The 11,677-nt window shown below is 28.9% G+C and overlaps 3 protein-coding genes across 9 annotated transcripts; 1 reads left to right on the top strand and 2 right to left on the bottom strand.

Annotated features, from left to right (window-relative positions):
* Positions 1-95: 95 nt before the first annotated feature.
* LOC138945073 (glucose dehydrogenase [FAD, quinone]) lies at positions 96-4,039 on the top strand. Of its 2 annotated transcripts, none has more exons than XM_070316274.1 (11): positions 96-468; positions 782-981; positions 1,049-1,160; positions 1,267-1,401; positions 1,525-1,643; positions 1,727-1,894; positions 2,185-2,338; positions 2,554-2,714; positions 2,837-3,014; positions 3,119-3,323; positions 3,794-4,039. In XM_070316274.1, the coding sequence occupies exons 1-11, from the start codon at positions 207-209 to the stop codon at positions 3,999-4,001; spliced, it is 1,902 nt and encodes a 633-aa protein (XP_070172375.1). In that variant the 5' UTR covers positions 96-206; the 3' UTR covers positions 4,002-4,039. The 2 variants fall into 2 exon arrangements, with proteins under 2 accessions (XP_070172375.1, XP_070172376.1); XM_070316275.1 differs by having other exon boundaries at positions 411-468; positions 771-981.
* Positions 4,040-4,132: 93 nt separating this feature from the next.
* Positions 4,133-6,047, bottom strand: LOC138945076 (RNA-binding protein 7). Its single transcript, XM_070316279.1, has 3 exons — positions 6,021-6,047; positions 5,679-5,875; positions 4,133-5,185 (listed from the first exon to the last, which is right to left on the bottom strand). The coding sequence occupies exons 2-3, from the start codon at positions 5,760-5,762 to the stop codon at positions 4,586-4,588; spliced, it is 684 nt and encodes a 227-aa protein (XP_070172380.1). The 5' UTR covers positions 5,763-5,875; positions 6,021-6,047; the 3' UTR covers positions 4,133-4,585.
* Positions 6,048-7,109: 1,062 nt separating this feature from the next.
* On the bottom strand, positions 7,110-11,386 carry Ohgt (E3 ubiquitin ligase component cereblon). Of its 6 annotated transcripts, none has more exons than XM_070293018.1 (8): positions 11,048-11,386; positions 10,675-10,743; positions 10,461-10,558; positions 9,969-10,313; positions 8,996-9,248; positions 8,774-8,919; positions 8,499-8,695; positions 7,110-8,420 (listed from the first exon to the last, which is right to left on the bottom strand). In XM_070293018.1, exons 1-8 carry the CDS (start codon positions 11,106-11,108, stop codon positions 8,282-8,284), a joined length of 1,308 nt encoding a protein of 435 aa, XP_070149119.1. In that variant the 5' UTR covers positions 11,109-11,386; the 3' UTR covers positions 7,110-8,281. The 6 variants fall into 6 exon arrangements, with proteins under 6 accessions (XP_070149119.1, XP_070149117.1, XP_070149118.1 ...); XM_070293016.1 differs by having other exon boundaries at positions 7,111-8,420; positions 10,675-10,844; XM_070293017.1 differs by having other exon boundaries at positions 7,111-8,420; positions 10,675-10,844; positions 11,052-11,386.
* Positions 11,387-11,677: the final 291 nt, after the last annotated feature.

The raw sequence follows: 11,677 nt of genomic DNA, 5'->3' as shown, positions 1-11,677 counted from the left end.
ATGTGACCAATTGGCCAATTCAAGATCTGATTCTTTGATTGATCAATCGTGATTACTCTAGGCACCGATCGATATGTGTGGCTGTGGTCAATCGGGACATGGTTAAACGGAACTCTTCCCCAAACTACACACATGCAGCATTTCTAATGATTTACTAGCTCGCATATGATCTATGATCTGGTCTAGCAGAAAGCAGAAAGTACCATATGCGCCGTGTGTCGCGGACCGCGGGCTTTATTATTATTTTAAACAGAGAATTTTTATCAAAAGGAAGAATCTCTGTCTCGTTTTATGTTAGGAGCAATTTAATCAAAATGTTTCTTTTTACAAAATCGGTACTACTTGTCTTCACCGGCGCGTTTACGACAATATTTCTTTTTTATATTCATTTTGCATATATGTTAGATGTATCTTTGCAATGGTTCTCCAACAATATTCGAGATATGCAACAATACGATTATATTGTTGGTAAGTTATACAGTTTAGATAGTAAAAGTTAAAACAAGATAGTAAAATATATAAATATAAAAGCAAATGTTTTATCTAATAAGAAATTATAGCTTTTTATTTAATATTTTGTAAATTATCAAATGAATATATTTTTTAATTAGAAATAATTCTCTCAATAACTTAAAACAATAATCAAGTTCATTTCTTTATATTATTCCAGTGTGTGTTTAACATCTACATTTCCAAAACTAGTTTGTTATTTTATTTTAATTTATTCTACTTTAAAAACTACTATATTGTTCATCTGTATATCTAATCAGAATAATTATAGTTGGTGCTGGTAGTGCTGGTATAATTATGGCAACACGGTTAGCAGAGGATAAACAAAGTGTATTATTGCTAGAAGCAGGTGGTACTGCACCACTTTTTCTCGATATACCGCTTTTGGCACCAATGATTCAAAAAACTGCTTATGATTGGCAATATATTACTGTTCCTCAAGAGCATGCGTGTAAAGGTTTAATCAACAATGTAAATATATGTGTTGAAACTTATATCGAGAAGCCTTGCATACATATTGTCACAAAGCTTTTTGCAGCAAAGCAGATGGCCTAGAGGTAAAATTGTTGGAGGAACAAGTCGCTTAAATTATATGGCTTATGTATTGGGACATCGATTAGACTATGAAACATGGTTTCCAGATTTTATGGGTACAGAAGAAACTTGTATACTAATCTATAGTATTCTAAATCTATAGATTCAGAGATACATTTCAGTTATGCTTATCCTCTATAAATTTTATTTAATTATTTTTAGAATCGGTTGTAGAAAATAATAAATTAGTGAGCATTGATGAATTAAGATGGAATTCTGATTTTGCTGATGTATTTTTGAAAGCAGTAAAAGAATTAAATCATGATATAGGCGACATGAATTTGAGATTGGATACAGGTATCTATTTTATATATATATATATATATATATATATATATATATATATATATATATATATATATATATATATATATGAAGTATTTTCCTTGCATGTTATATATTTCTATCTTTGTCATTTAGGTTTTATGAAAGCTCAGTTAACGATGGAAAATGGCAGAAGGTGGAGTTTAGACAAAATTCTATATCAGAAATCTAATTATCCAAATCTGACCATACTTACTCATGCACGTGCCAACAAAGTAAGCCTGTTTGAAAATTATTGCCTTTTTATTGTACATATCAAAGAAACAAATAAAATATAACTAATTAATTATTATTAAAGATACTAGTGAATTTTGATAAGGCTGAAGGGATTGAATTTCTTAGATTTGGTAATAAATATACAGCAATAGCAGAAAAAGGAATTATTCTAAGTGCTGGTGCAATTGAGAGCCCAAAATTATTAATGTTATCTGGAATTGGACCAAAAAAGCACTTGAAAGATTTGAATGTAAGTAATCTTTAGTGATCAAAAGATAACACTTGAAACATTTATAATTTGTTTCTCTTACAATTTATACTTATTTATATACTGTAAACCTTATTTTGTCATAAGAAAAAATTTTAGAAAAACGCAATACATACAATAGATACAAGTCATACATTGCAACTTATATTAATAACATAACACAAGATTTGCTTATTTCTCAAAACAGGATCAAAATACTTATTATATAACATGAAAAAAGTAATTTATTTATTTATTATTTTTTATTATTTTCTATAATAACTGTCATTTAGATTAGCGTGATCAATGATTTGCCAGTTGGTCAGACTTTGATGGATCATGTTCTAACTGGTCTCGATTTGATCATGCTAAATACAAGTCTTGGACTATATCTTTCTGACATCTCTAATCCTATGTCAGCTCTTAATTACTTCCTTTTTGGAAGAGGTAAGAATATATATGTTAATACAAATATATCAAATCTGAATAAATAAATGTATGCACACAGTCATGCTTTTAGAGGTTACAGTGTTCTTTTTTTTCCGCTTTTAGATTGTCAAGTGACTAATAGTTATATTATTTATAAGCAATTTTCATAGATGCATTACGATCATAATATTTTAACATACTTTATTGTAGAGATAATTCATCGGTTTATTTAGGCCCATGGACGTCAGCAGGAGTTGAAGTATTAGGAACTTTTCACAGTCCTTTACATACAAATAAAACTACAATACCAGATTTGCAATTAATGGTATTACCTCTTGGAGCAGCAAAAGACTATGGTTTTATTCTCAAAAGAATTATGGGAATTTCCGATAAGGTACACAAAATTAAAAAAAAATAAACATAATATAGAGAATACAAAACAGACTGGACTAAAGGCCAGAAAAATGTTCAAATACTTTTTATAAGTCTTATTTCTTTATATATTTTTTTCTCTAGGTTTATAACAAATATTTCGCTTCTCTTTCGCACGAAAATACAATCACAATCGCGCCTGTTTTACTACATCCTAAGAGTAGCGGAGAATTACGATTGCAGAGTAGCAATCCCTTTGATGAACCGTTAATTGACCCGAAATATTTATCGAACAAGGAGGATATTGATACTCTTGTAGAAGGTAATTAAGTTTAAGCATTTATGGCATATTAAAAGGTAAAGATGCATATATATGTGCACATGCAAATATAACAATGTTGTCTAATCAATGTCACAAATGTTTAGGATTATATTTTATAAAGAAACTTTTAAAGACGAATGTTTTGAGAGCTTATGACGCCTCACTCAACAGAAAACCTTTTCCTGGTTGCGAGAATCATACATTTGATACCAGAGAATATTGGAAATGTTATGTGCAACATTTAACACTGACATCCTATCATCCAATTGGTACATGCCGTATAAGCGATGTTGTTGATAAATCATTCAGGTATTTACTTCATCATAAAATTAAGATTATAAGAAAACAAAAATTAATACAAATTAAATGCAAGATGGAACTATAATAAAAGTGCATACCATGTTCAACACTAGAAGGCTGATAAATCAAACAGAAAAGAAATCTCAATTTTTGTTACAATTATCAATCTAAAGAAAAGCTACTTTAATCAATTAAAATAAAAAATTACAGAATGGGTTTTAATGAGAATTTTTAGGAACTATATAATTAAAATAAGATAATATAGCTGATTAATGATTCCTAAGAGAAAGATTCAAATTTATTGATTTTATTTACTAATCTTGTAACATTGACTAAAGCATGTGTTCTTATTATGCTTACATCTTGCATCCGACTCATGTTAGTCTTTTGTGTGTGTTAAATACTCCAAATCTTTCTCTTTTTATTATCATAAAATTTCTATTATGTATATAAAATATTGTATTCATTCTATGTTATAGAGTTTACAATATGAGAAATTTGTATGTTGTGGATGCATCAGTTCTTCCATCTCTACCAAGCGGAAATATCAATGCAGCTGTGCTTATGTTAGCGCAAAAAGCTGCTCGTAAGATTAAAAATGAAAGGACAAAAGAAGAAAGAAACGTACAGAAGCAATACAAATCATACCACATTTGTTATGTATTTAATGTTTGTTTTGATATATGAGATATATGTAAATACAAAAATAAAGCCTACAACTAAAACACCTTATCGATTGTATTGATATAATGATGCACATGAAAAATTGATTGTCATTAATATAATGATACATTTATTGATATAATAATAGACAAAAACACAAAATTTTCCCAATGTAACTTCAATCATTAATGTGGTAACAATGTGTATACTTCTTCATTACAATATATAAGTCTTTCTCAATAGGTAATATTGAATGTGGCAAAAATACATTTATTTGTTCTATCAATTTATATAGACTATTTGTATGACACACACCATATATGTATATATATCAGCGTATATTATATCTTGTTACGCACGGTCTTTGCTACCATGTTTCTTAATAATTATATATATTACAAAACAGAATTGTAAATAGAACTAAAATATTTACAAAATTGTAGTTGTATAATGAAAATTACAATTATTGATAACAAAATTATATTATCAATGTATGTATTTATGTCAGGGCAAAAGAAAAGAAAAGAACTAAATCTATGTTTATTTTATTAAATTTAGAAATTAACGGAAAATCCAATTAGCAATGACAGATCAAAAAACACTTATTATCAATGAGTCCATCTTTTTTTATTGTCATTATATCGGGAATAGCTATTGGAACGGTGATTCCAATTATCCCTATTATGATACGATCTTTCATCTCTGTAGTGATCATTTTGTTCTCTGCTTCTTGCCTTATCTTTTTCTCTTTCTCTATCTCTGTCTCGATTTCTGTCCCTGTTTCTCTCTTGATTTCTATCTCTCTCTTGTTTTCTATCTCTGTTCCTTTGATAAGGATGATTTCTTCTAATTCTATCATCATTGCCAAAGTTTGCATCCAATTGTCTTGAATATGTCGGAACATTTTGTGAAATACGTGCAAAAAACATTGCACTGCCATTCTGCGGTGGATAATTTCCCAAGATCATTTGCTGCCCTAATTCTAACATGTGATTTATATTGCGAACAGGATTCAAAGATTGTTCCATTTGCTGTGATTCAGCATTATTCCTCAGTTTCATATTAAGAGTACGATTGTACAGTTCTGTACCATCAAATAAACGTAAAGCATATTCCACAGAATGTATGTGTTTATATGTAATAAATGCAAATGTTCTTTGTTTGCCATCGCGATCTTTAGGAATGGTTATTTTTTGTACAGGACCTCCCTAACATAACAACAAAGATATTTGCACTAACTTTATCTATGTAATATATACTTAATAGTTTACTATTTTCAAAAATAATATTTTTTAAATGTTAATAAATCCAATACTTCGTATTTATTACATTAAAATATGATGATGTATATACAAACCAAACATTTATAATTAAGGGTTAACAAATAAATTGTATAATTTAGAAGAAATATTTGTATTGTTTTCCTACTCAAGTAATTGTGTGCCAAAAGGAATAATAATTATATTTATAATAAAATAACGCTATAATATATAAAGCTCTAATATACATGTATTTTATATATAATTTATGAATAAATTAATAAAATATGAATAGTTGACAGAATAAGCTAGAGAGAAAGTAATTTTTTCTTTATACAAATAATGTGAAAGAAATATTGATAGGATATTTATAGAAATTATATATATGTATTTTATTTCTAATATTATTATACGGAGAATATATATATATATATATACTAACTTGTAGAAATAATTCATAGAGAATATCCTCGGTTATTTTTTCGCTTAGATTTCCGCAATAAATTGTGCGTGCGTTCTCGTCCATTTTAAAATATAAGCAAATATTTTTTTGTTATTTCTTTATCAACAAATCGAATTATTAGAAATCTCCTTTTATCCTTGCTTCTTTCTCTGTGTCTACTATTTCCATATAAATTTCTAAAAATTATCGTATTATATACTATTTTATACCATATCAGGCTAGAATCTTAAAAAGTATTCCATTTTATTGAGTCATTGAGTAAAGAATAACAGAAGGGAATGTATTGATAAATTTATCGTTGCAGCCATGATGTATTCTTACATCATGATCGCAGCCATCATCAGCGTCCACTTTTTTCGACGTTTTTCAGGGCCATGTACAGCCACTTGTTAAAGCGGGGAGCACAAACTTTTGCATAAGCGCATAATCAGAAGCATAAGGAATTTGATTGGTTAATTTCCTTATGCATAAGGAAATTCTCCCCGCTTTACCTTAGCCAATAGCGTTTTCGAATAAATGGGTTAACCCTTAAAACATATATAAATGGAAGGGAAATGCTTTTGTTTCCCGATAGAAAAACATGTCGGAAGGAAGTGAGAAAGAAAATCATAGTTGCCTCTCTCTTGTGAGTAACTCCTCAAAAGTGCGCATGCACGGCTTACCAATTTAGCCCAATGAAAAATAAGATTAAATTAATTAGTCACATGTGTGTGTACACAAAAGTATGTATCTACAGACACGATGCTTGATGTGTAGTTACTCACAACAGAGAGGCAACTACGATTTTCTTTCTCACTTCCTTCCGATACTTTTTAACCTGCTATTCTCTTTCCATTTATATATGTTCTAATGCCCGTATCAGACTACGTATTGAAATTGAAGATTAAAGATTGGAATTTGACTAATCAGAACAAAAGGTACTAAAATTTCTTTATCCAGATTGGTCAAATTTCAATCTTGAATCTTGAATCTCAATCTTCAATGCATAGTCTGATATAAGGGTTAACCCAATTCGGTTCAATTAATCGCTATATTTTACTGTGAATTCAAGTTTTTTATTGGCAGAGACGATGCAATGACGTCATTAATCGCTCTCAGAGCGATTAAACCTGCTACCTGTTACTTTCAAAAACCTGCTACATTCGGAAACTCTATAAATAAGTGAAAGAAAGAGCCAATATTAGGCAAAAGATATATTATTAATAAGTATTAATTGTAAGATCATCAGAACATCATTGTACATTACCAACAAAAACGTGTCTAATTTAGTCAGATTTATATCATGAAAGATGTGACAAGCTTATCAAAGATTTAAAGTAATTTTTACTTTTTTTTATCTTAAATATACACAATATTCTTTATTTTATTAAATAAATTATTCTAATATAAAACTCATATAGATTCTTTTATTCTGTCCATTAATATATATACATTTCACTACTAATTTTTGAGAATAAATTAAATTACTTGTATAATTGTAATAATTCCAATAGATAAGGATGTAAACACAATTTTCATGTACATTTTTTATAATACCTGTACAAATCATGTTTAACGATTTGCATCTCTTTCTGTTTATCTCAATCGCACAAAGGATAAAGAAAAATTTGAACATTGTAGATAGAGTAATAAAATTTCAACAGATTAATCAAAAAATAGAATTACTATAAAGAGATGAAACAATATGTCTTTTCTTATATAAGATATTAAAAACAAAATTATACATAAAAGAATGAACGACAATATGAAAGACATTTTACTTGTTTTTTAGTTATGTAGTCTCTGCAATATCTGCATATTACAAAACAATATTTTATATAATTTTTAATTAATACAAATAGAAAGACTGTTGGCTGATCAATTCCCTTGCAACAGCCTTAACCATTCAATATATATAAAGTTTTTTTGTATTATAACTCATAATTGCTATTGATATAATAATTATTCTTTACATATATAATTTTTATAAATCGCTCATGTCCAAGCGTATATAATTAGAGATAGAACAAACTCATGCACTGCATACTGGGTGTCATAAAAATGTTTTAATATTTGTTGGATGAATTTCTAAGAAAATTTTTGGAAAGAATGCATTGTATCATGATTTGTAACCAAAAATAATATAAGCTAACATTTAATATATATTATGCTTTATCTATCTTTATTTCTATAAAATCTTTCAAGTTTACTAGCTATCACTTAAATTTTGTTTTTAATTGCATATCAATCATAGTATGTAAAATAAGTTTCTTCTATTCCAAGATCTTCCATTTTAGATTTTTCTCTATCCTAAATCGGTTATTTTCCTCTAAACTAAATTTTCCCTTTTGCGCTGCTCTTCTATTAATTTGTATTTGTCACATGGTCATACATTAGAGTGAATACACGATTGAAAATTAGAATATACAGTCATTCTCATTCTGTTCATATGCTATTAAAATAAGATTATAAACTGAGAAAAAGATCTTAAAATAAGAAAAATTAACTATATCAAACATGATACATCTGTCAAAAATATTCATCTAGTAAATTATAAAAACATTTATGACACTCAATATACATTAAATATATACAGCTTTGTTTTATTTTTTCTTCTTATTCTTCAAACTCCTACGTGTCAGACCCCAAAATGTTTTGGGCCTTAAATTATTATGCACTGCTGTAAACTTCCAACCGACATGATGATGACAGCCTTTACAGATAGCTATTGTCCAAGCATATCTAAAATTACGCGCGCAATGATTAACAATGAAACCTTAACTTCACGCATTTCAATGAATGTGAACATTGCAACTTTACCCTGGAAACCAACTGTATTCAGTCGAAGGAGCCGCATCACTGAGCATAACTCCTTGAACATGGTAAAAAGTTATAGTCTCGTGTATAACACCGCCGGGATTGACATAAGCACCCTGCGGACCTTCCTTATTCATCGGAAACATGTGCGACTGTCTTCCGATAAAGGAGTCGCAATTAACACACACGTAGATTTTATCCTTTAAACAGTTTGATATTAAACAATGCAAACATTATCTCAACTTAGATGTGTATATAACGTTTTGTTTTATACATACCTCCATAAGATACTTTAATTCTCTTTGCAATCGAGAAATTGCGCAATCGTAACTTAATAACATAAGTCTCTCATCATGATCCATCAGAATATTTTGTGCGACCCAGAAGGATAGATCTATAGGATCTTTAGGTATACTACCACCTCCTATAAAATACAATTTTTATACAATAAAAACGTTAAATGAATATACTATATATATATTTTTATTTATGCAACTTACTTGTTTCAAGAAACTGAAGATGCTGACGTATTCTAAAGGAAAGTCTTATAGGATCGTACTGCCTATAGACCCAAGCTGGCCAAGCAGTCACCGCGGCATCCAAGTTCTCTACTTTCTCCTGTTTCTTCATGTCTTCCTCCAAATCAGAAAAAACTCTCAAGCGATCTAATGAGGCCAAGCGTTGGTCCAAAAACGGTGGCCCAAGTGTTATCTCTGGTAACACTTTAACATTGGCCGAAATTTTATTGTGATCCTGATTATAATATCAAAATCTTATAAGCAAATTATAATAAATACAGTAAATTATAAAGATATGTGATATAAGTATAATATCTATATCTGAGATTAAAACTCCTGATCTCTTACTGCAGTTGTATCGAATTATAACATTAGAAAGGTTAAATCATATAAATTTTTTTTATTGTAAAATATATGAAAATTAGTTAATTTTTTAATACTTGGCACTGCTCGTAAATTTTGATAATATAAATTAATAAATTATACAAAAAAACATTCTTTTTCAGAGTTCATGAATTAATAAATAGTTGTGAATCTCGATCAAAATTATCACAAGATCAATTTTTACTAAAAAAGTAAAACACATTCAAATTGAGCGACATATGCATTTATCAATGTAATGCAACAAAAAAAGAATCTTCAAAAATATTTTACAAATCTATATTATCGAACACAGATAATACTTACAAAAAATCTAATTTATTTCCAAATTATTTTCAAAATTATATTTCAATATGGCTACAGTGAGATAACAGAAAGAATCTAAAGCAAAATTCTGAAATATTCTACCTTCTTACACAAATATTAATTTTAATAAATTATAGCTCTTTTATAGTCTCATTTTAATACTATAATACTCTATAAAGAATGTCTTAAATTTCTCTCTACGAGATATAATTTTCTTATATTTCTCAAACAATTATTGCAAATTTTTATGTCTCATATTAAAACTGACCTGCGTAATAATACGTAATATCTTAAAGCGCTGCCTTCCTTTAGCTTTTAAGCGAAATTCTCGCCGACCATGATCCATCCATATACCTCCATCTGTGTATTCGTAAATCTCGGCCGTTGTTCCTATTCGCTCCATCTCGGGATGACCATAACACACAACACCAAAAGTACGATCATTTTGTATGCAATTTTGCAACATATCTATAGTCTGTGCGCCAAAAACTGTCATAGGTAATGTTTGACCAGGAAATAATACAGATTGTTTTATCAACAGTGGTAGTTTCATATAAATGCCATCATCCAGTATTGTTCTTCCCCTTACTTCTTCTAAATTTTGTCCTAAATACTAAATAAAAAAGATATATCCATATATATATATATATATATAAAATTCATAATTATCTTGTAGAAAATTATTTTTTATCAGTTGCAGAAAGCAATTAAATTTTACGTTAACTTTTATACTTTTAAATATCAGAAAGCGCACACTTACAGAATGTGTCGCTGGTAATGTCACATCAAATGTGTTCTCCGTAGGCACCGGTATGTCCTCCATATTGGGCTCTACGTATCGCCTATGAGCTGGTAGATCTACAAATATATCGTAGCATACTTTTAATAAAATATACATGTATATTTCTGTTTGTTGTTTTGAGTCAGGGAAAGAAGTGAATCCATTAAGATGCGAAAAATACTAGAGAATATACCTAGTTCGAGCGTGCTTACGTCTGACGAACTTTCAAAATCCTCGTCTGGACTACTATGCGGATAAACTTCTGCAAAGCAGTTTAACTTCAATATTGGGCACTTGAATAGTCTTACGCACAGTTGCGTCAATGTCATTTTTGTATCTATATATCATAGATTAAGCTATAATCTAAAAAGTGACAGCATATTACTATAAACGAGGATTTTACTACAACCGACCCTTGTACTACTAGTTGACGCGTTTATTTGAAATTAAAAATACGCGAGATATATATATATATATATATAAGTATACACTCTCTGTGTAACCTTACACGATATATTTTACAGCGTATCGCGCGCCAAATAGATAATCTCGATCGGAAAACATACCTACTGTGGAACGCTCGTCGAAATCGCTTTCCTCGCTGTCATAATCCTCGTCAATATCCATTATTATTTATTAAATTATAATGAAAATAAAAAATCCGTTCGATTTAAGTGTAAGCAAACTATGCATGTATCCTTCTCTGACGTCAGAGAAAGCAGGCAGAGATGTGTTGGAGAAGAGACACAGAACAATAAACAACAAAGCACAGAGCGAAAATTATCAGTAACATAGAAAATGCTCCGTATAAATCTTTTTATTTTATTGAGATTCGTTATTACTTATCACTATTATTTTCCTCCTACTACAAATAAATAAAAATCGTTGCCAAACGATTAGCAATTATCCGATAATGATGAATATATATAGTCTTGAAGCGAAATAACGATCGATTCGCGAACTCCCGCCTGTATTTGAAAACGCCATCTGCCATCATCATCCATTTTAGCTGCTTTTATTAACTTAATTTTTAACAAAAAAAAATTTTTTTAGATTAAAATTTAACTTTTATTTAAATTTCGGAAATAATAAAACGTGAAATGTGTTATATTTTGTTTAATGTTAAACACAAAATTTATTGAAATTTTGAGAAAAATAATATTGAAACATGTTGGTACTTAGATATTTGCAATATT

This window comes from Polyergus mexicanus, unplaced genomic scaffold (genome assembly GCF_030449975.1).
Source record: "Polyergus mexicanus isolate NDT 795.1 unplaced genomic scaffold, iyPolMexi1.0 SCAF_3, whole genome shotgun sequence".
Classification (NCBI taxonomy): Eukaryota; Metazoa; Arthropoda; class Insecta; order Hymenoptera; family Formicidae; genus Polyergus; species Polyergus mexicanus.
Note: the sequence above shows the minus strand (reverse complement) of the source record. Positions and strands in the feature narration are given on the sequence as shown.